Source organism: Capricornis sumatraensis, chromosome 22, assembly GCF_032405125.1.
Source record: "Capricornis sumatraensis isolate serow.1 chromosome 22, serow.2, whole genome shotgun sequence".
NCBI lineage: Eukaryota > Metazoa > Chordata > Mammalia > Artiodactyla > Bovidae > Capricornis > Capricornis sumatraensis.
The window spans coordinates 17,677,439-17,700,117 of record NC_091090.1 but is presented as its reverse complement, the minus strand read 5'-3'; the positions used below and the strand labels follow the sequence as shown (position 1 = coordinate 17,700,117).

The 22,679-nt window shown below is 42.7% G+C and overlaps 1 protein-coding gene across 1 annotated transcript in view; it reads right to left on the bottom strand.

Moving 5' to 3' along the window:
- DNAH8 (dynein axonemal heavy chain 8) overlaps positions 1–22,679 on the bottom strand; it is a 314,414-nt gene that overhangs the window by 41,746 nt on the left and 249,989 nt on the right. The window contains exons 85-87 of the mRNA XM_068961103.1: positions 10,717–10,833; positions 8,558–8,659; positions 2,687–2,847 (exon numbers count right to left, since the gene is read on the bottom strand). Coding sequence (XP_068817204.1) covers positions 2,687–2,847; positions 8,558–8,659; positions 10,717–10,833 — 380 coding nt within the window. The remainder of the gene's footprint in view (positions 1–2,686; positions 2,848–8,557; positions 8,660–10,716; positions 10,834–22,679) is intronic.

Genomic DNA, 22,679 nt, shown 5'->3' with positions numbered 1-22,679 from the left:
TCCTTCCCAGGCACGGGGTGGCCAAAAGACCAGCTGTAAAATGCCGATGGGGAAGGGTAAGGGAGCCTGGCTGTGGAGCTTATGCTCTGCAGTGAATTGTCCGGAAGCCAGGCAGCATGGCTTTTCCAAGCAGGTAGAGTCCTTGTCGGTGCCGAGGCTGAGTTGCTTCACCATGTTCTTTTGGACTTTTCTAGCTCTGGTTTATCTCTCTTGAGAGCCGGTGACCAAAACTGCTACAGCAATCCAGTCATAGGAATGCCATCCCTGTAAGCCAGGGCGAGACACTGTCAGCCTGGTTTCATATGTTCCTTGCTAGGATCTTGCGGTACCCAACAGGATCAGACTCTCTGGGTACCAGCCAATGTGGCTCCTGGGGCTCTTGCCAAGGATGGAGTCAGAGTTTAGAGCCCTCACAAATGAACCATTTCGATGGCTAATTTACAAGTACATTAAAACTTACTGGCCATTTTTCTGCCCATTCCCTCAAACTCATGAGATCTTTCTGTGGACTCTCTCTATTAATTAGACTCTCCATGGCCTAGAAGAATTTACTACCGCTGACGCATTCAACAAATGTGACACTATTCAACAAATAGTGCCTGAGTAGCAGGTACTATTTAGCCCTGGAGCTACAGTAGTGAAAACAGGCAGACATTTCAGACAGGATGGATTAAAAGATTTTAAAGGGAGGAAGGGAAGCCAGGTTGATAGACGACAAGTAAATAAATAACTGAATAGAGAGGTGGTGATACAATCGACAGGAAAAAAGCAGGCAAGGAGGATGGAGTTTGGGGTGGGAGCTGGGGAGTGGTTTGCAGTTTTTAAATAAGGCAGCCAGGGAAGACATCTTTGAGTAGGTGACATTAAGACCGGAAGAGGTGGAAAAGTGAGCCCCAGTGATATCTGGGGGAAGGATGTTCCAGGAGGTGTACTCTGTGGTAGGAAGGACCTGTGGTAGGAGCCATCTGGCCTGTCCAAGTAACAGGAAGCTAGCAGAAGCTGGAGCTAAGCAGCACAATTGCTGGAGAAGGCAAAAGGAGACCGGCTGATAGGTCAGGGTCAGATGGCATCACTGGGCTTTGCAGGTCACCTGCAGGTCATGGTCAGCTCTCGCCCTTGACTTGGAGTGAAGACAGGAGCCTCAGGAGGGTTCTGGGCAGAGGAGTGGTTTGACACATGTTTCTAAAGTCTTAGCTAAATTAAAACTCCTTCCCACAACTTCCCCAGTGGTCCACTGGTTAAGACTCCATGCATCCACTGCAGCAGGCACAAGTTCGATCCCCGGTCAGGGAACTAAGATCCTGCATCCCTCGCATGGCCAAAAAATTAACTAATTAATTAAAAACAGCTCCTTCCTTGTGTGCTCTCTTTCAGATGATATTAATTACCAGCTGGATTTCTGAGGATTCCCTTTCATTTCTTCACTTCTTTCCTGTCTCCTGCTAACTTACAATAGTCTCTTAAAATAACACCTAGAGCTGCCACCAAAGCGCCATAACTGTTCTGTCATGGGGTCTGAAATGAGTGATGGCCATTGGTGGGTCTTTGGGGGTCACGCCCATGACTTTGAAGATGAAAAGAGGCGTGGTAGAGTTTAGAGGATGTGGAGGGGTGAGAATGAATGTGAGTGACAAAGAGGCCAGGAGTGCAAGCCTTCTGCTGGGGCAGGGAGCACGCTCAGAGTGGAGAGAAGACACAGCGGGAGCAGAGATGCTAGGCCAGGACAGAAAACCAGGAGGTGGAGATGTCCATGCCCCATCGCAGAGCTGCTGGACCTGCCGCTGCAGGTGAGTGACCAGGAGCGAGGCACAACTTACTCCTCCCAGCTGTCACAGCTTAAAATCTGCAGCAGGAGTCTTGGTTTCTTCCGTTTCCTGAAATGAGGCACTCTGCTGGACAGATACCCTTGGTCTTTGGTCAGTGAGCCCCAGGCATGAACATCCAGGGAGGTTCTCAGCTGCGGCTTCTTGGAGTCCTCTCTGTGGAGCTGGGTGGTCTTGGGTTCAGGTAGGGGGTGAGATCTCATCCAAAGGATGGGCCTGAAAAGGGGCCTGGGACTGGATGCATGTCTTGTCTCTTCCCTACCACCTCTTACCACAGTGACCAGGGCAGGGACATCATGCAGAGCCCTTCTTCCTGGGCTCTGCATCTGTGTCCTTTGCACCTGTGCTCATAGCATCCTGCCTTCCAAGGCAGCTAGCTACTTACACAAGGATGCAGGTGAGCGAGTAGAGGGAGAGGGGCCATCTCTGAGAGGATCCACAGAAATACATGTCCTCCTCCTCTTCTCTCTGCCCTCCTGAACCTTTTACATTCTGTTTATGACCATTATTTTTAATAGATTTTTTGAGATAAAAGGCAAAGAACTAGGAGGGTACCATCCTACCAGGTCAGTGGCATCAAGACCAAGAACACCAACTGGTTTTATGACACAACAGAGGAGAAATAATCAATGCATAAATTAGAGCTTTAACACTGTCATAAACTCCAGAGCAGCAGGATTTAGCGATGGGCAAGCAGGCCAAGATAGGACAAAATTGTAAGTGGGAGATAGGAAGTGACACTACTGTTTTTCACAGTAAAATAAAAAGAAGGGAAAGGAGAGAGATTAAGAGAGCAAATGAAGTGCACAGACTTTGCCAGGCTGGGTTATATCCTTTCAAATTAAAAAACGCTGGGAACTTACGTGATATCGGCGTTTGGGTGAAGCCCAAAGACTTCAGGGTTATCTAGAGATGGCAATGACTGGATGTATTCAAAATACTGATCCAAGGTTTTGCACACAGGGATTTTATACCCTGTATAAAAACAGAACGACGGTTCAAACATCTTCTCACTGAACCAGACCTATATCGGAGAGAAAACAGGAGAAATAAATGGATGAATATCTAAATGAAAACCCCAAACTGCCACTGTCAAAGAGATAGAGTCACCTTATTTCCATTTTAAGCATTTTTTATATCGGGTTTGAAAGATTCTTAACAAAACCACTGATAGTATAGTTAGACATATGCGTGCATGCTCAGTTGCTTCAGTCATGTCCGATTCTTTGTGATCCCAACAGACTGTAGCCCACCATGGGATTATCCCAGCATGAATACTGGAAAGGGTTGCCATTCCTCCTCCAGGGAGTCTCCCCGACCCAGGGATCAAACCCACTTCTCCTGTGGTTCTTGCACTGCAACGCGGCTGGATTCTTTACCACCGAGCCACCTGGGAAGCATAGTTAGACATAGATTAAGGAAAGAGAGAGGCCACAATATAAGAACAATGAAAGCCGGTCTCTGTTTAACACCAAAGAATATCATTTCTAAGGGTGAAGAGGAGAGAGCCAGCCTTGCAAGCCCACCCTCTACTGGAGTAATCCGACAAACCTTGAGTTCACTTTAAAAAGGCAGGGGAACGGATTGCAGAAGCAATAACCACATACATAGACACAGACACGCACGCGCACACACACACACACACACACACACACGAGAGCACATCTGGGCATTTTCACTGCCTCCCTTCTCCCCAGAAACAGGGCTCATGCCTGGGGGCTTACGCTTGTGCTCAGCGTGGCCCGCAATGGCACTAAACACCATACAGCCAGGAAAACTTCTTACAAGTATCTCCCCTCCCACCCTGAGCTGGAGAGCACCCTCTGTTAATTAAGTTATGTCCCTGGACACAAGAAGCAAATATATCCAACCATCTTATTGTTTGCCTGAAGACATCCCTTTCTCATTCTGTATGAACTGATTATCTATAAGGTAACAGCGAGAGGACAAATAAATACTTGGTGTGGATAGACTTATTCTGAGGTGGAGGGGGAAAAAAATGTTGAATGCCTATGAGCCTGCTTTGAGGCAATGACTTCTGTGTCTAAAGGAGTGATTTTCACAGAAGGGAGGGAAATAATGAGATGATGGGAAGAGCAGGGATGCAGGCGGGATGTCCGAATCACTCTCCATGTGGAAAGAAATGGGGATTGTGTTTTCCTTCGATTGGTCACACTTTCTCTCTTATCTTCCCTCCATATCCTGCCTCTTCCAGCTCTTTTTAGGTCCAGTGATTGCTCTGAAACACCCTGTTCCCTGATTCTCCCTATTTTATTCATCACAGTTCTATTCTGTTCAACTCCTGTCCACAAGGCATTGAGCTTGGAACAGGAACAGATTGCAAAGACAAGACACACAGTCCTTTCCTTCAAGGAGCTTGTGACCCAGTAGAGAGAGGAGCCAGTTACATAATCACCACAATACAAAGTGCACTAAGGTAAGAGACAGAGGAAATAAAAATAGGCAAAGTACTAAGGAGGCGAGCCAGGAAGAAAGAAGAGCCAGATGGATGTCAGGCAAAGCTTTATCTAGGATGTGATTTTGGAGATATACCTGGAAGGATAGGATTTTAGCAAACTAACTTGTGACTGGGGAGACCATTCATGCAAAGGTATAGAATAACTGATGCAAAGATGTAAGGCAGGTTGGGTACATGATGAAACCAGTGTATTTACCCTAAGCTAAATATAACATAGAGGGAAGAGATCAGACAGAAAAAGCGAAGTGAGGTCATATTATGGATGACTGTGGATGTCAAGGAGAGGACCGGGGCATAACTGAAAAAATGGGGAGCATTTGAAAGTCATCAAAGAAAACAGTGCTATGATTATAGTCATTATTTAGAAAGATGAGGTTTTTAGTGATGCAGATGACAAGGGTGGCAAAGTGTGGCCATGGGGTCTTCAGCACGCAGACAGCAAATGACCACACTGAGTTCTGAGCTGCCAGGTGACATATGCGTAAAAAAGCAAAATGAACTTTCTTCTTGCTTTTCCACTTCTTTAATAAAGTTCAAAAGCATAAAGAGTAAATCCAGAAATAGCTAGACTTAAAACCACAAAAACAGTTGAGTTTCACCAAATCTGGAGAACATATTTGGTATAATCAAAATACAGAATATGAAATCTACATGGAGTTACTTCAGGAGACTCTGAAAGGTAGCCTACAAAAATAAGCAGACATTCTTCAAGGACAAAGAGCAAAGTTCTACAATTACTGGTTTTAAGGGACACAGACCATAAGATAATGAGAACAGAGAAAACAGACAAGGATTCAAAGCTCCAAATTGCAAGTCACAGTGACAGAGGATCCGATTTGAAGGCTCTGGTTTTCAACTGAAGCAATTTTCACTCAGGGAACACGGACCAGGTAAAGTGGCAGCAGATGACAAGCCTTTGCCTCCCTAGTCACCCACATTCTGTTTGAAGACATTAAGCTAAATGTTGATATTTTTCTATATTGAGCTGTCTTATATAAATTTTTAGGAGTCTCCCAGGTGGCACCAGTGGTAAAGAACCAGCCTGCCAATGCAGAAGACTTAAGAGATACAGGTTTGATCCCTGGGTCAGGAAGATCCCCTGGAGGAGGGCATGACAACCCACTCCAGTATTCTTGCTGAGAATCCCATGGACAGAGGAGCCTGGTGGGCTACCATCCATGGGGCTGCAAAGAGTTGGACATGATTGAAATGACTTAGCATGCATACACTCATCTATTTTTAAAAGTAAGTAAATATTTTTATATCAGGCAAATACTAAATAATCAGTATTAAAAGTCAATAAAGGTCAGTTCCCTTTCCTTATCTTCCTTGACCTCTCTCAGTTGACATTTCTTCTTTTTTGATACATTAAAGTATATTAAAGAACTCAGAAATTTGTCCTGTTTCTTTTCTTTTTTCATCCTTTTCTCTACACTTTCTTCTTAGATGATGGTCTCATCTCATCTCCTGATTTTAAATGCCATCTACATATGACAAATTCCAAATCATTTTCTCCAGCCCTGAGCTCTCTCCTGAGCTCCACCCTGTAAATCTAACTGCCTGTTTATCTTCATCCATTCTGTTATTCAACAAATATTTATAGAGTGCCTACTATGTGAGAGCTCCCTTCCAGGTACAGCAATGAAAACAGGTGAAGGCCCTGCCCTTCTGGAACTTCCAGCCTTAGAGATCTCCACTTGGATGTCCAGTAAGCATCTCAGAGGTTACATGATGAAAACAGATGACATGTGCATATGAAAGCAACAATTAGGAAATTTCCACCCCCAGCAAAATTTCTTTCCCCAGAAATTCTTTCTCTTCTCTGTAAATAATCCCATTCTCCATCCAGTTACTTAGGTCAAAACTAGGAGTGATCCTTGACCCCGCCCCTTCCTTCCCCATCAGCATTCTGCTGGTGGTATCTGTACAATATGGCCAGAATCTATCCACTTTTCACAGTCTCCAGTGCCAAAACTCCAATTTAGGTACTTGTACAATTATTCTAACAAATATGCTTACTAAGACATCTTTTTTTTCCCCTCTTTTAAATCTCAGATACAGAGGCGAGTTCATCATATTCCTGTATTTTGTTATTCTCAGGTCTCTAGACCCTTTTCATTTTAGTTTTTCCCATTTAGCCGTTATATACACTCCTAGTCTCTTCTTGGGGGGCTTCTATTTAAATATACTTGATATATGTCCCTGAAAGCATGTATTTATCCTTGAGAAATTATACAGGTACCACTCTATGCTGCTGCTGCTGCTGCTAAGTCGCTTCAGTCGTGTCCGACTCTGTGCGACCCCATAGACGGCAGCCCATCAGGCTCCCCCATCCCTGGGATTCTCCAGGCAAGAACACAGGAGTGGGTTGCCATTTCCTTCTCCAATGCATGAAAGTGAAACGTGAAAGTGAAGTCGCTCAGTCGTGTCTGACTCTTAGTGACCCCATGGACCACTCTATAGGTATCGTTTTATTTTTGAAAGCTCTGCACTCAACGCTATGTTCCTAAGATTTATGCATGATGTCATATGGACCATTTCTTCCAGGTGCTGCATTGTATTCCATGACAGGCATACAACATTTAACTCCTCGATTCCTCTCTAACTCCTCATTTAACTCCTCTAACTCCTCAACCTGACAGACTCCCAGATTGCTTTCAACTTTCCACTCTCCCAGACAGTACTACGGATAACATCCTTGTACATGTCCACAAACCTGTCTGAGAATTACTCTGCGACATACACTCAAGAGTGGGATTCTGGTTCAGAGAGAAGTCCCATCATACACCCTTGATATGACTCAGTGCCACCAGTGCACCTTTGAAGGGTGAGCGATGGTAATACATGTGCTCACCCACTATGCTTATCCATTCTCTCAGGCTTCTTATCTATTCTCTTAGGTTTGTTCATCTCCACAGTGGATGCTGTGATGTGCCACAAAATCCTTCTCCAGGACCCAGGCACTGGCTCCCCCAGCTGTCTGGAGTACTGGCTCCTGAGGGCTCACAACATTGTCCCTCCCAGAAATCGCCCTGGAAGGGAGCTGCCTCAGCTAAGATCATGCCCTTGGGGGAAGGGAGGACCACAGGCAGAATCCATCTAAGAGTCCACTTTTGGAGAACCCAACCGACAATGGTCGCCTGCAGCTCTGTGCACAGTCTTGCCACGACATTTTTATGTCCATACATTTTATACAAATATGTGGGTTTTTTTTCCTAGAAATGTTCTGGGATGTATCTACTCATAATATTTAATTCCAGTTAAGTTTTGCTCAATTACTTCCCTGGAGATCTGCTTCTGCATATCCTTACCAACACTTATCATCATCCACCTTTCTCCAAATACAGTTTCAAGAAAAACATTAGTAAAGGTTGAAAAACAGTTCAGATTTCTGCTCAACCTCCAGTTTACCAAAATACCCCCAGAGCTTATGCTTTGTTGTTAAGTCTCAATTTTGTTAAAGTGGGGGAAAAAATCTAATTACCAATTTAGATCCTAATACAAAGAACCCAAATAACCATAAAATACTCCTATATCTGATTTTTTTTCCACTTAGGTAATGTATATTGCATCTTTAACATGTAAAAGTTTTAAGAACAATTTGAGCCTGGTAGATTCTTGCCTGAAGAGTCCCAGGGACGGAGGAGCCTGGTGGGCTGCCGTCTATGGGGCTGCCGTCTATGAGTCGGACACGACTGAAGCGACTTGGCAGCAGCAGCAGCAGTAGCAGATGTACTTATACCATTCATCCTTGGTGTGAAAGCCAGAATTGCTAAGAGATAATATTTCCTAGAAAATGTTTACTCACGTGACCTATGCAGATTTTACTGGGAAATGAGGAAAAAAAAAAAAAAAAACTACTTCATCAATTTTCAATTGTCTGTCCTAATGGAAAGAGATGAGAAAACTCAAATTTTGGCTCATTCTCCAGTCACTTATCTTGGGGCTTGAAATTGCCCTGAAGACTTGCAATCAGAGGAAAAGGCAGAGGTATTATGTCCAATATTTTTATAGGAGGGGAGGTGGACATGAGCAGCTAGTCTATGATTATAGATCATTGAGAGTTGACCTTTGTTCTGTTCTGGACCACAAGTAGATTGCTAGTTGGTTTGGTTGGCTGATTCTTTTCAGCAGCTCTGCTCTATATTTTTTCCCTTTCAGTTTGGCTTACCTATTATGAACCAAAAATATTCTTATTTAATAGGAAGATGCAATGAGATGTGTTTCTATGGTCCTTTTTTCTAAGTTGACTTACTCTAGCAAAGCAGTTAAGTAGACGTTTATCAAAGTCGTCGGTGACTCTGCCCCCATACTGCACCTCTCCAATCATGTACCGAACAGTATTCCACGACACACCCTTTATTAAAAAAATAGAAAAGAGTTATTCGTTGTCAACTCAAACAAATAATTCTAAACATTTCGATTCTTTCTCTGAAAGAAAGCTCTGAAAAAAGAAGCACTAGCTAGACTGCATTTAAAATTACTCATTATCTTATATTAATAACTCTTTTGCTCTTACACGACTGGAATTGCTATGGTTTGTTCACCAAAGAAAAACTTACAATACTAAACATCAGTGAATATATTGCTCATTGATTATTTAAAGTAGGGGGAAAAGAAGATTATTTTTCAGTCTGTGGATGTAATTACCTATTATGTTCATTATAGTAAAGCCAAGCTGTTAGAGCAGAAAAAAGTCACGTTTAATGAGGAAAGGAGAAGAATCAAGTAATCAACGCTTGAATATGCTTTCTTAGTAATATATTTTCTGAATCTGTATGAGAACATCTAGAAAATTATTCACAAGGTTTTTCTACAATGAAATCTTTCTCTGACTCATTGTGTGAGCTATGAGTACATCAAAGCATGTATTAATTTCCATAGCAATCTTATACTAGCGATACATTTCAGATATTAATAGTTCTTTATTTTTAAAAAGTTTCAATACATTTGGGGTAGGAGAAGTAAGGATGCTTGATTTTTATTTACTTTCTCTTGGTTAACATTTTATTTTTCAGCTACATTGCCTTTCAAAGCAACTATTTCAAGTTAACTGTCATTTGTACATACAAAAAATGATAAACAATCACAGATATGAACCCATATTATTTTTTCATCAAAATGTCATACTCAAATTTAATATCCCTTTGTAATTTCTAGGAAAAATGATGGTTTGATTCTAGATTTCTCCCCTAGCCAGATAAGAATTCATCATGGCTCACCCTCATCATACTGGTACTGTAGAATCTATGATTATCTTTGTGAGACGGTATCTACTGTAGAAGGAAGAGAGGGAGAGACGACAGGCAACTCGTATTTACTGAGCCCTGACTACACACCATACACTGTGGTTTCATACACAAATACTAACTTATTTATTCCTCTTGGAAACCATGACCATTTTATAGATGAAGAAACAGGTTCTGAGAGGCTCATAAACTTGCTCAAAATCACAGAATGAAAAACAGATTTCGAACTCCTTGGAACACACATGTGAAAGAACTGAGTTTGTGTTCTTAGTTCAGTGACGCTGAGGAAGCCCATCATTCTCGTTAGCCTAGTGTTAGTCATTCAGTCCTGTCCGACCCTTTGAAACCCCCTGGGCTGTAGCCCGCCAATCTCCTCTGTCCATGGGATTCTCTAGGCAAGAACACTGGAGTGGGTGGTCATTCCCTTCTCCAGGGGATCTTCCTGATCCAGGTCTCCTGCATCGCAGGTGGATTCTTTCCCATCTGAGCCACCAGGGAAGCCCTCAGCCTAGTACCTCATCAGTAAAACGGGGATGATGGCAATGCCTTCTGTATCTGCCTCGCCCAGTAGTGAAAATAAAAATGAGAGCCTGCACACATGAGCACCTTGAAAACTGTGAAGTGCTACACGACCGGTGATCGTTGTTACAAATCACCGCTATTTATCTGCATAGCATCTGTTAAGATGTGACTTAAGGTGCAAAGGAAATTTCACATGGGCTGGGAGATAACATTCTCACTTCTGAGGATTCTGAGGTAGCATGACTGAGATGAAGGAAGGAAAGTCTGACTCAAGGTACACTTTCTCCGGAAGTACACTGAGGCACTGGCGTGTGACGTGAAGAAGGCTGTGCTGTTTCTGGAACGACGAGTTCCTCTATCACAGCTCTGACTCCTGTGTATGTGCTTGGGAGAGACAGAGGTAGGGTGAGGGCGGGGGGCACAAGTGTGAAATGGAGAGCCCAGTGCACTCCGATGGGCAGTGGAGGTGTGACTGGAAACGGCTGGACCAGTAAACAGGTGAGTGGAATGACTGATCCCTTTTGGAAGAACTGGGGGGAACATTAGCAAGATCACTGCATATCCCAGACTGCGAATGTCTCTAGAACTTTGATTTAAAGACAGCAATGAAAACAAACAAACAAAAAGAAATAATTTCACTCACTTTCTTAATGTCACATTCATCAAGGTGATTCTGAATAAACTGAACGCTGGCTGAAAAGTCGGCAGAATTGAATTCATAAGGAATATTCCATCCTAAGGGACCAAATTTGCGTCGCTCCTTAAAAACACCAAAGAAAAGTAACTATTGAGTGAGATTTTTAACTTGTATTGCAGCTGATTCCTTTTTATTATTAAAACAAACTACAGTGAAATTAAGGCATGATACTGAAGTAAGTTGACATCATAAAAGAATATATCCCAAACCATTACTTGGTTTGGGATACAGCAAACATTAGAAGTACTTTTCCTTGGCTCTAAATGGTTGACAAAAAAAGCAAATCTCCGGCTATTTGCCAAATTGGAGTCCAGGATTTAAAAAGTCTAGGTCTCCATTGTCAGCTCAAAAAAGTGCAGTAGGTGCTCAAAAATAGCTGTTGAAGGAATTCACTGTTCTAAATTGGACTCTTGAAAGTTTCAAATGTTAAATGTAAGGGTTTGAATTTTTGCTTTTCAAGTTGAATAACCTAAGCTCACAAGGGTGTTCAGACTCCCTGCTAGTATCACTTTGTAATCTTGCGGTTTCAGATTTTGAAAACTAAACATTTTCTATTGTAAAACATGACATAACTGCCTTAAAACATATTGCCCTTGTTTGTCCTTTCCTGTGAAACAGTGGTTAATCATTTCAAACCATCAAATTACTCATAAATAATCAAAAAGGGCTCAAGCCAAATGACTCAATTGCTTTGATATTCTGAGACCATTTTAAAGGTATGGCAGTGTCATTACTGATATTTCCAGAACCTGATCACCTAGCAAGCCACATATATTAACTCAAATGTTACCATACCTTCAGCTTTCCCTGCCTCATCACACAGTCAAAGAAAAGTTCAATTATTTATTCAGGTTAGCTCCTGACCTTTGATCCAAGTGTCACTCATGCGGAGAGTAGAATCCTGATCCATCTGTGGGAAGATACAATTCCACTTCTCTGCCTCTAAATGTGCACTAGCTTTTCTTTCTCTTTTCTGCTTTCCCTAACCCAAAACACATACACAGATATAGACACACACAGACACACACACACAGTTTTCACAAGCCATTCCAATACTTCTTTCTGCAGCTGTTCCATGCTTTAGACCACGAATAACACTACCATTTAAAGAAGTCTTAATGAACTTTAATTTGGGCAAATTCACAGACAAGTCAGAGAAAAAACTGAGAAAGTGAGAAGCTGTAATTACTGATTTTTGGTAAAGAAACCACCTGCCAAGGCAGGAGACACAAGAGATGCAGGTTTGATCCCTGGGCCAGCAAGATCCCCTGGAGAATGAAATGGCAAACTGCTCCAGCATTCTTGCCTGGAAAAGTCCATGGACAGAGAAGCCTGGCAGGCTACAGTCCATGGGAGTCACAAAGACTCCCTGGACACAAGTGAACACACACAGCACAGGATATGCTTGTAAGCGTATCCTAAATCAAAATTAATTTGGGTCCAGATGTCCTGGCCCTGGGAGATCAGACTGAGGACAAACAACCCTTAGACATGTAAACTGCTACCATTATTTCTAGAACTGTTCTTTTTTAGGTTGGGTTGTCAGGTATCAGGCATTTGTATGGAGTGACTCCCATTTCCACTCTAGCTATTTAGATCAAAGGTGGACAACCAGCCCAAGACCAGCAACATCCCCTCTCCCAGGAATCTAAACTTAAGAGTTCAGAATTGGTATTCAGAGTTTGTCCTAATCAGAGCTCACTGAGGTGAGCCTCGTTCAGGTTGTTCCAGGAGCAAGGGTGGCTTGGAGGATCTATAGGACATTAACACAAAAATGCATTTGGCTAACCCTTGAGTCTCTAGAATTACTTCCATCTTGAAGACTTCAAAGTGAAAAACGCAAAAATACACTTATAATTAAAATGCAAATGTTTTCCCATTAAAAGAGAGAATCATCTCTAAAATAGTTTTACTCATTTTGACTTAATTTTTAAAATTTACTGGTCAATTAGACAGGAGACTGAATGAAGAACAATTCTTCCTTTCCAATTACTAAAGCTGCTTAAATTGGCTCTACAGAAACATTCCCATGTACATGCACTGAGTGACTGCAATTCAGTTTTTCCTTAAAATGTGATCTTTGAAAACTGTCCTAATGCTGAGATTTGCTTCATTTTACATTACTATCAATTTTTATTTGCGAACATTCACTTCTTAGGTTGGTTCACTAAAATCACAGATGGTTTAATTCCTCTTAGAAAAAAGGACAAAATCTAGGTATCTTTTCTTTCACAAATGAGGTCATTTCACTTTCTTGCTATCTTTTTGTACTTATTGATTCCTATAAGTGACAATTTAGAAAAAACAACACCTAAGTAGCACCTTGGAGTTATATCAGGATAGACTCAAACCATTGGGACCTAAGAACTCATTTGGAAGCTCAAAAGCAGAGGACTTTGCTAGAATTTGGAATATTTTTGAATATTGAATCTCTCCAATCCAATTAGTGTTTTTGAAATTAGGAGTCCGAGGTGATATCATAGAAAAATATTGGAATCAGTGCATTTGCAAGAAGTTTTAATCTAGCTGAGAAAATAAGACTTAGAAACAAGGGAAGGACAACACGGTAGTAAGTATAATTAACTGTCAAAATTTCACAGACGTTAAGCTTGAAGAAGACATTCAATCAAGGGCTCCTGGGAAGAACGAAACTGCAGCTGGTCTTTGAACAGAAGGGAGAAAAGAATCCTGAGCTTGGTCAAGGTCAGGAGCAAAGACAGGAGTGCAGAGCTCATGATCTGTCCAGAGGGAGGCTGCAGAACTGTGCCATTGCAGCAGGGGACAGCCTCTGCTGAGTATATCTGGAACTACAGCCCCACGTGATGATTCAGGGGTGGATGGAACACAGATTTGAACATCAGGAGAAAGAGCTAAACCTGACTCAGCAGAAAGGAGTTGTTAATCCATTATTAAGTTGGAGAGTCGTGATTTTAGGAAGACTAGTCTACTCCCTACTGAATTTAACCAATACAGTTCCTTCTTTCTGTTCCAAAGGATATGTAAAACACAACTACCAACACAATATGAAAAATGTGGAATCCTCCACAGAACACCGAAGAGAAGCTGTTCAGTGGAATCATCATTTTAACAATGCCAAAGCCATTCCCAGTTTTATGTTAGAATCTACCTCAGCCTAACGATCCTCTCTCCCACAGTCCAGTGCAGAAACATTTCAGGCTCATCTTCAAAGCAAGGCTCTCTTTAGAGCATTGCATCCTATTTATTTAATAACTGGAGCTAACATAAAATGAAAAATAAAATCCATACCGGACAATATAAGAGAAACATCAATAGGTTAAAATAATTAACAGAAATAGTCAGAACCTCTGGGAAAAACTATACAGGAATGTGTAAAAGATATTTTTAAAAAATTCTGTATCATGTTACTATAATTATTTTCAAGAGATTTGCACTAAGAACTTTATTATCACACCTCCCCAAAGCAAGAACTGGTATTCAGAGTCAGAATGTCTGCGATCCAAAAATCTGCAAGCAATAAATGCTGGAGAGGGTGTGGAGAAAAGGGAACCCTCCTACACTGTTGGTGGGAATGCAAACTAGTACAGCCACTATGGAGAACAGTGTGGAGATTCCTTAAAAAATTGCAAATAGAACTGCCTTATGACCCAGCAATTCCATTGCTGGGCATACACACCAAGGAAACCAGAATTGAAAGAGACACATGTACCCCAATGTTCATAGCAGCACTATTTATAATAGCCAGGACATGGAAACAACCTAGATGTCCATCAGCAGATGAATGGATAAGAAAGCTGTGGTACATATACACAATGGAGTATTACTCAGCCGTTAAAAAGAATACATTTGAGTCAGTTCTGATGAGATGGATGCAACTGGAGCCTATTATACAGAGTGAAGTAAGACAGAAAGAAAAACACCAATACAGTATACTAACACATATATATGGAATTTAGAAAGATGGCAATGATGACCCTGTATGCAAGACAGCAAAAAAGACACAGATGTGTATAGCAGACTTTTGGACTCAGAGGGAGAGGGAGAGGGAGAGGGTGGGATGATTTGGGAGAATGGCATTGAAACGTATACTATCATGTAAGAATCGAATCGCCAGTCTATGTCCGATGCAGGATACAGCATGCTTGGGGCTGGTGCATGGGGATGACCCAGAGGGATGTTATGGGGAGGGAGGTGGGAGGGGGGTTCATGTTTGGGAACGCATGTACACCCGTGGGGGATTCATGTCAATGTATGGCAAAACCAATACAGTACTGTAAAGTAAAATAAAGTAAAAAAAAAAAAATTTTTTTTAAATTTTAATTGAGTATTTGTCAAGGCTTAAACCTAAAAAAAAGTCAGAAAAGTAAACACTTTTCTGAATGAGGAACTGCTAACAGTGGTACTCCCTGAGCCCCACAGATATCGCCATTTTTATTAAATATTAACACATATTTTAAGAGCCATGGTAAAATTTCCAAGTTTGCAGCTGCCCCTGCAGGCAGTTAGAGCTGCTAATCAAAGACTCTTGTAATAAACCTCACAAAGCTGTGTATCACCCATAAGTCCCAAACATGGGCTTCAATGTGGCAAGCAAAAGTGAGAAAGAGAAATATCCAAACCAAGAAAAAGGACATAAAAATGACTAACGACACCTCCCCCCCCCAAGGGCAAGTGGCTCTTTGGCAGTTATTCTCCATTCTCACTGAATACTAGAATCACTTGGGAAGTTTTACAAAGGTCTGAGAACTTCACCACAATGCCTCCTCCAAGGAATTCTGGATCCAGGCAGTGGCTGAGGATCCAGTCATTAGGATAAGATGCTTAAGATTTTCACAGGTTAAGTTTGCTGGACCACTGCTTAAGATGCTCAGGGTCCATTGTGGTGTGCCACAAGGGGCAGCACATGGGTCATCAGTGGGAACAAAACAGCCAACGTTTTCCTGACCTTCTGCAGGAAGTGTAGGCAGGAGACTATAGATGGAATTGTTGAGTTTCAGAAGACCCAGACTTTGGAGGAGGATATATTTAAAACTAAAATCCTGAAGGGTGTGGGCTTGCTCTGAAGCCCAGGATAGTGCTACATTGGAGCTTCTGGGAAATGGTAGTGAGAGAATATTGATATCAGAGGGGTGCTTTCCTTGTGAGTCATCTTTCAGAGGATGCAGGAATTGTCCTCAAGAAGTAGTGGCCAAGTATGTGGAGGCGTGCACCAGGGCACTGGGATGAAAGGCTCCCATGGGGAGGACAGGAGGACTGGCTGGCCGAGGCAGAGACATCAGCTGGCTGCACTGAAAGCTGACTCGGCAGCAGTAACCTCGAAGCCAAGTTCCTGGAGGAGGAGGGAGGGAAGCTGGGGGAGTAGGGAGTGAGCAGAACTTGGTGCAGAATTGGTTGGTGCATCTATGCAAGTTTCCATGGAGGCACCCAGGTCACCCCCTTCCCCTGGGCAAGCCTGCTCCCACCTCAAGACACCCTCCACCACTCTTCTACCCAAGAAAGTTGTCCTTGACCAGTCGAATCTACTTCCCCTCCTTAAAGGAGAGGAGGGGTGCTCATTTCATCCTCTGCAACAAGAGCAGGATCCACATAAGACATGATGCCCTTGAGCTGGGCTGCATGAAGCCAAACCATGGTTCGGTAGGAGAAACACACTGGAGGGCAGGTGGGGGTTGGCTGTTTTACCACTAGGTCCTGCATTCTCATGTGTGATGGACTCCAACATGAACCCTTTGGAAGTGAGCAGACTCTTCCCAGTATAGACTCCCCCCCCCCCCCCACAACCCCACCATGTCCTTCACCTGCCTTTCATCTGTAGAAAAACTTTAGCCAAAAATTTAATCAGAGAGGTGAGAAAATACAAAAGAAATAATAATAGCTTCAGTTCAGTTCAGTCGCTCTGTTGTGTCCAACTCTTTGGGACCCCATGATTCGCAGCACGCCAGGCCTCCCTGTCCATCACCAAATCCCGGAGTTCACTCAGACTCACGTCCATCGAGTCAGTGATGCCATCCAGCCATCTCATCCTCTGTCGTCCCCTTTTCCTCCTGCCCCCAGTCCCTCCCAGCATCAAAGTCTTTTCCAATGAGTCAACTCTTCGCATGAGGTAGCCAAAGTGTTGGAGCTTCAGCTTCAACATCAGTCCTTCCAAAGAACACCCAGGACTGATCTCCTTTAGAATGGTCTGGTTGGATCTCCTTGCAGTCCAAGGGACTCTCAAGAGTCTTCTCCAACACAACACTTCAAAAGCATCCATTCTTTGGCACTCAGCTTTCTTTACAGTCCAACTTTCACATCCATACATGACCACTGGAAAAACCATAGCCTTGACTAGATGGACCGTTGTTGGCAAAGTAATGTCTCTGCTTTTGAATATGTTATCTAGGTTGGTCATAACCTTTCTTTCAATGAACAAGCATCTTTTAACTTCATGGCTGCAATCACCATCTGCAGTGATTTTGGAGCCCCAAAATAAAGTCTCTCACTCTATTCACTGTTTCCCCATCTATTTCCCATGAAGTGATGGGACCAGATGCCATGATCTTCATTTTCTGAATGTTGAGCTTTAAGCCAACTTTTTCACTCTTTTCTTTCTCTTTCATCAAGAGGCTTTTTAGTTCCTCTTCACTTTCTGCCATAGGATGGTGTCATCTGCATATCTGAGGTTATTGATATTTCTCCCGGCAATCTTGATTCCAGCTTGTGCTTCTTCCAGCCCAGCGTTTCTCGTGATGTACTCTGCACAGAAGTTAAATAAGCAGGGCAACAATATACAGCTTAGTCATTAAAAAAAAAAAATGTCAAGGACTTTTGATTCTTTCTCAAGGACCACAGACAATATTCTGAGCCATGTCCTTTGAGTTGTTTTACAGAGACTGGAACCACCACCAGGTAGAAGTTACCTGTATATTGCCCACAAGCATACAGACATCAGACCAGCTGGAACCAAACAACTGATGATGCTGACTCCTTCTTACCTCATCACCAACCAGTCAGAAGAATGTCCACGAGCTGACTGTAAGACTCCTCACTACCCCCTCCAGGCTGGTACACACAGTTTCAAGAACCTTAGTCCACTGTGGCCCCCCTTTGCCTGAGAAAACAATAAAGCCATTTTCTTCTACTTCACCCAAAACTCTGTCTCCACGTCAGCACTGTCTTGTCAGCACTGGAAAACAGAGGGTGAGTTTTGCCATCAATTTCCCTAGTCCAGAAGCTTCAGATTATGTGACATGAACCAATTCCCTCTTCTTTTATTCAGTCTCTAAACGACAAAAGTCTATACGTCATGTTGTAGAAAGCAAGGGCTATCCAGGAAAATTTGGAAGAATCAATTCACCGATTAACAAATCAGGTATTTGGCTTTTATATCCAACAATAGAAAAATAGAAGCCAAAATCTTTCTTTGCAGAATAGTCCTTCCTATAACAGTTGTGTCTTGAACCCTAACGTGTATACAAATCACTTGGGCATCTTATTACAACACAGATTCTGATTCAGCAGATCTGGGGTGGGTCCTGAGATTCATCTCTTAGAAGTCTCCAGGTGATATGAATGCTGCTGATGCAGGACCACAGCCCCTAAAGAATTCTGGATTTTTCTATCAGACTCACTCTATCCTAACCAATTCACTTTGATTCATGGACCTACCATTCCACGTTCCTATGCAATCCTGTTCTTTATGTCACTGGACTTTACTTTCACCACCAGACACGTCCACAACTGGGCATCATTTCTGCTTTGTCTCTCTCTTCATTCTTTCTGGAGCTACTTCTCTGTTCTTCCCCAGTAACATACTGGACACCTACTGACCTAAGAAGCTCATCTTTCAGTGTCATATCTTTTTGCCTTTTCACACTGTCCATGAGGTGTCAAGGTTCCAGTTTGTGGATCACCTGCCTGGTGACTTCATGGTGGGGGCTAATGGTGACCTCCTCCAAGAGGACTTATGTTGCATGCTGCATGCCCCAGGACTGTGCTGCCCGTGCACCTGTCCCCACAGCAGCCCACTCCTGACCCGCACCTCCACAGGAGACCCTTAAACACTCACAGGCAGGTCTGGTTCAGTCTCCTGTGGGGGTCACTGCTCCTTTCCCTGGGTCCTGGTGTGCACAAGGTTTTGTTTGTGCCCGCCAAGTGTCTCTGGCGTGCATGAGAGAATGCACTGGTCACAATAAACACCCTCTTCCAATGACATAAGAGACGACTCTACACATGGACATCACCATATGGTCAATGCCCAAATCAGATTGATTATATTCTTTTCAGCCAAAGATGAGAAGCTCTGTACAGTTAGCAAAAACAAAACCAGGAGCTGACTGTGGCTCAGATTATGAACTCCTTATTGCAAAATTCACTTTAAATTGAAGAAAGTAGGGAAAACCACTAGACCATTCAGATATGACCTAAATCAAATCCCTTATGATTATACAGTGGAAGTGAGAAATAGATCCAAGGGATTAGCTCTGATAAACAGAGTGCCTGAAGAATGACAGATGGAGGTGTGTAACATTGTACAGGAGATGGTGACCAACACCATCCCCCCAAAAGAAATGCAGCAAGGCAAGATGGTTGTCTGAGGAGGCCTTACAAATAGCTGAGAAAAGAAGAGAAGCAAAAGGCAAAGGAGAAAGGGAAAGCTATACCCATCTGAATGCAGAGTTCCAAAGGATAGTAAGGAGAGATTAAAAAAAAATTAAAAAACGAAAGCCTTCTTAAGTGAACAATGCAAAGAAATAGAGGAAAACAATAGAATGGGAAAGACTAGAGATCTCTTTGGAAAAGGAAGTGGCAAGCCACTCCAGGTGTTCTTGCCTGGAGAATCCCAGGGACGGGGAAGCCTGTTGGGCTGCCATCTATGGGGCTGCACAGAGTCGGACATGACTGAAGCGACTTAGCAGCAGAGATCTCTTCAAGAAAATTAGAGATACCAAGGGAACATTTCATGCAAAGTTGGGCAAAAAGATAGAAACAGCAAAGACCTAACAGAAGGAGAAGAGATTAAGAAGAGGTGGCAAGAATACACAGAAGAACTATAGAAAAAAGGTCTTAATGACCCAGATAACCACAATGGTGTGATCACTCACCTAGAGTCAAACATCTTGGAGTGTGAGGTCAAGTGGGCCTTAGGAAACATCATTACAAACAAAGCTAGTGGAGGTGATGGAATTCCAGTTGAGCTATTTCAAATCTTAAAAGATGATGCTGTTATACTGCTGCACTCAATATGCCAGCAAATTTAGAAAACTCAGCAGTGGCCACAGGACTAGAAAAGGTCAGTTTTCATTCCAATCCCAAAGAAAGGCAATGTCAAAGACTGTTCAAACTATTGCACAGTTGCAATCATTTCACATGCTAGCAATGTAATGCTCAAAACCCTTCAAGCTAGTCTTCAACAGGATGTGAACCAAGAACTTCCAGATTTTCAAGCTGGGTTTAGAAAAGGCAGAGGAACCAGAAATCAAATTGCCAGCATCTATTGGATCATAGAAAAAGCAAGAGAATTCAAGAAAATCATCTACTTCCACTTCATCGACTATGCTAATGCCTTTGACAGTGTGGATCAAAAAACTGTGGAAAACTCTTAAAGAGATGGAAATATCAGACCACCTTAACTGCCTCCTAAGACATTTACATGCAGGTCAAGGAGTAACAGAATTGGACATCAAACAACAGACTGGTTCCAAATTGGGAAAGGAGTTCGTCAAGGCTGTATATTGTCACCCTGCTTATTTACCTTATATGCAGAGTACATCATGCAAAATGCCAGGCTGGATGAAGCACAAGCTGGAATCAAGATTGCTGGAAGAAATATCAATAATCTCAGATACACAGATGACACCACCCTCATGGCAGAAAGTGAAGACGAACTTAAGAGCCTCTTGATGAAAGTGAAAGAGGAGAATGAAAAAGCTGGCTTAAAATTCAACATTCAAAAAACTAAGATCATGATATCTGGTCCCATCACTTCATGGCAAATGATAGGGAAAGAGTGGAAATAGTGGCAGATTTTATTTTCTTGGGCTCCAAAACCACTGTGGACAGTTACTGCAGCCATGAAATTAAAAGGTGCCTGCTTCTTGGAAGGAAAGCTATGACAAACCTGAAAGTCGCTCAGCAGTGGCCTACCCTTTGCGAATTCTCCGGGCCAGAATACTGGAGTAGGTAGCCTTTCCCTTCTCCAGGGGATCTTTCCAACCCAGGGATTAAACCCAGGTATAGACAACATATTAAAAAGCCAAGATATCACTTTGCCAACAAAGGCTAATATAGTCAAAGCTATGGTTTTTTCAGTAGACCTGTATGGATGTGAGAGTTGGACCATAAAGAAGGTTGAGCACCAAAGAACTGATGCTTTGGAACTGTGGTGTTGGAGAAGACTCTTGAGAGTTCCTTGGACAGAAAGGAGATCAAACCAGTTAACCCCAAAAGAAATAAACCCTGAATACTCATTGGCAGGACTGATGCTGAAGCTGAAGCTCCAATACTTTGGCCACCTGATGTGAAGAGCTGACTCATTGGAAAAGACCCTCATGCTGGGAAAGCCTGAGGGCAGGAGGAGAAGGGTGACAGCGGACGTTTTGTCTAACTGAAAAACATTTAAAACATTTCTCTAATTGAAACTAGGAGAGTGGAAATGCTTGAATTACCCACACTCCTTGTGTAATCATAGAGCTGGACAACAGAATGTTAGAAATGGGAAAAATCTTGAAAGATCACTTCCTTCTACCTTGAAACACACAGATGGGGAAACAGAGGCCCCGAAAGGGACAAAACTGGACCAACCCTATGTAGCTAACTGATGTCACAACAAGTCTAAAGCCCAGGCCTCCTGAAGTGCTCTAATACACTATGATTGGATTTTAAGAGATCTTCACAATTTTTTTTTATAGACATGCCACTGTGAGTTTCATGGCCCTAGCAGTGGAGATTTTTTTTGTTAGTTTTAATCCAAATACAAGTCACGTTAAGTGCAGGTACACTTTGGCTCCATGACTGGCCCAGAGTCCTTTTCTTCTTTTTAGCACTTGGATAATGGCCACTAAAAACACAGATGGCGTCTTGACTGTATGGAAAATACCCCCAATCATCTATCCATGATAAGCATGGTGGAAAAGTTGAATCACTACTAGGAAAAGAATCATAAAATTTACTGTTTGTGAATTGGGCATTAAATATCAGAGTTAAAGCAATATTTGTATTAGAGTGTGATAAGGTCTAGCAAACCCAACAATTCCCAGATAAGAATGTATGAAATCGGCTTCAGTGACTTGAAAACCATAATTTACAATCAATCCAGAGGCCACAGTGGAACTTAGTAAAAATAACCACCCACAAAGCATTTATTCTGACTTTAACTTCTCAGGGTGGGAGACAGAGAAACACCAGTTGTCCCTTGGCACTGCCCTCTCAGCTGGGCAGTGTTTTCCTGGTAAAGTGGAGGCAACAGGGAACCTGTGGGTAACACGCCCAGTATTTCCTGGGGTGGGCACCCAATTCCCCTCCAGTTTTGGGCAGGGCAGGGAAAGACAAGGTCAAGCTCTGCTGGCCGTTGGGCACAGTTGAATCATGACTCCTGGTTCAAACCAATTGATTTATTTTGTCCTCACTCCAACTTCAGGAAAAGAAGAAATGTAGGAAAGAATTCAAGGAGCCCCTATCTCTCTGTGAAATCAAGAAGTGAATCAAGTACAATAAAATTACACAGCCTGAACTTCCCTGGTAGTCCGGAGATTAAGAATATGCCTGCGAATGCAAGGGACACAGGTTCAATCCTTAGTCCAGGAAGATTCCACATGCTACAGGGCAACTAAGCCACAGCGCCACAGCTATGGAGCCCACGAGCTCAAGAGCCCATGCTCTGTCACAATGAGAGAAGCCCGTGCACCACAACTCTCTCTAATAACTCCCACTCACCACAACTAGATAAAGCC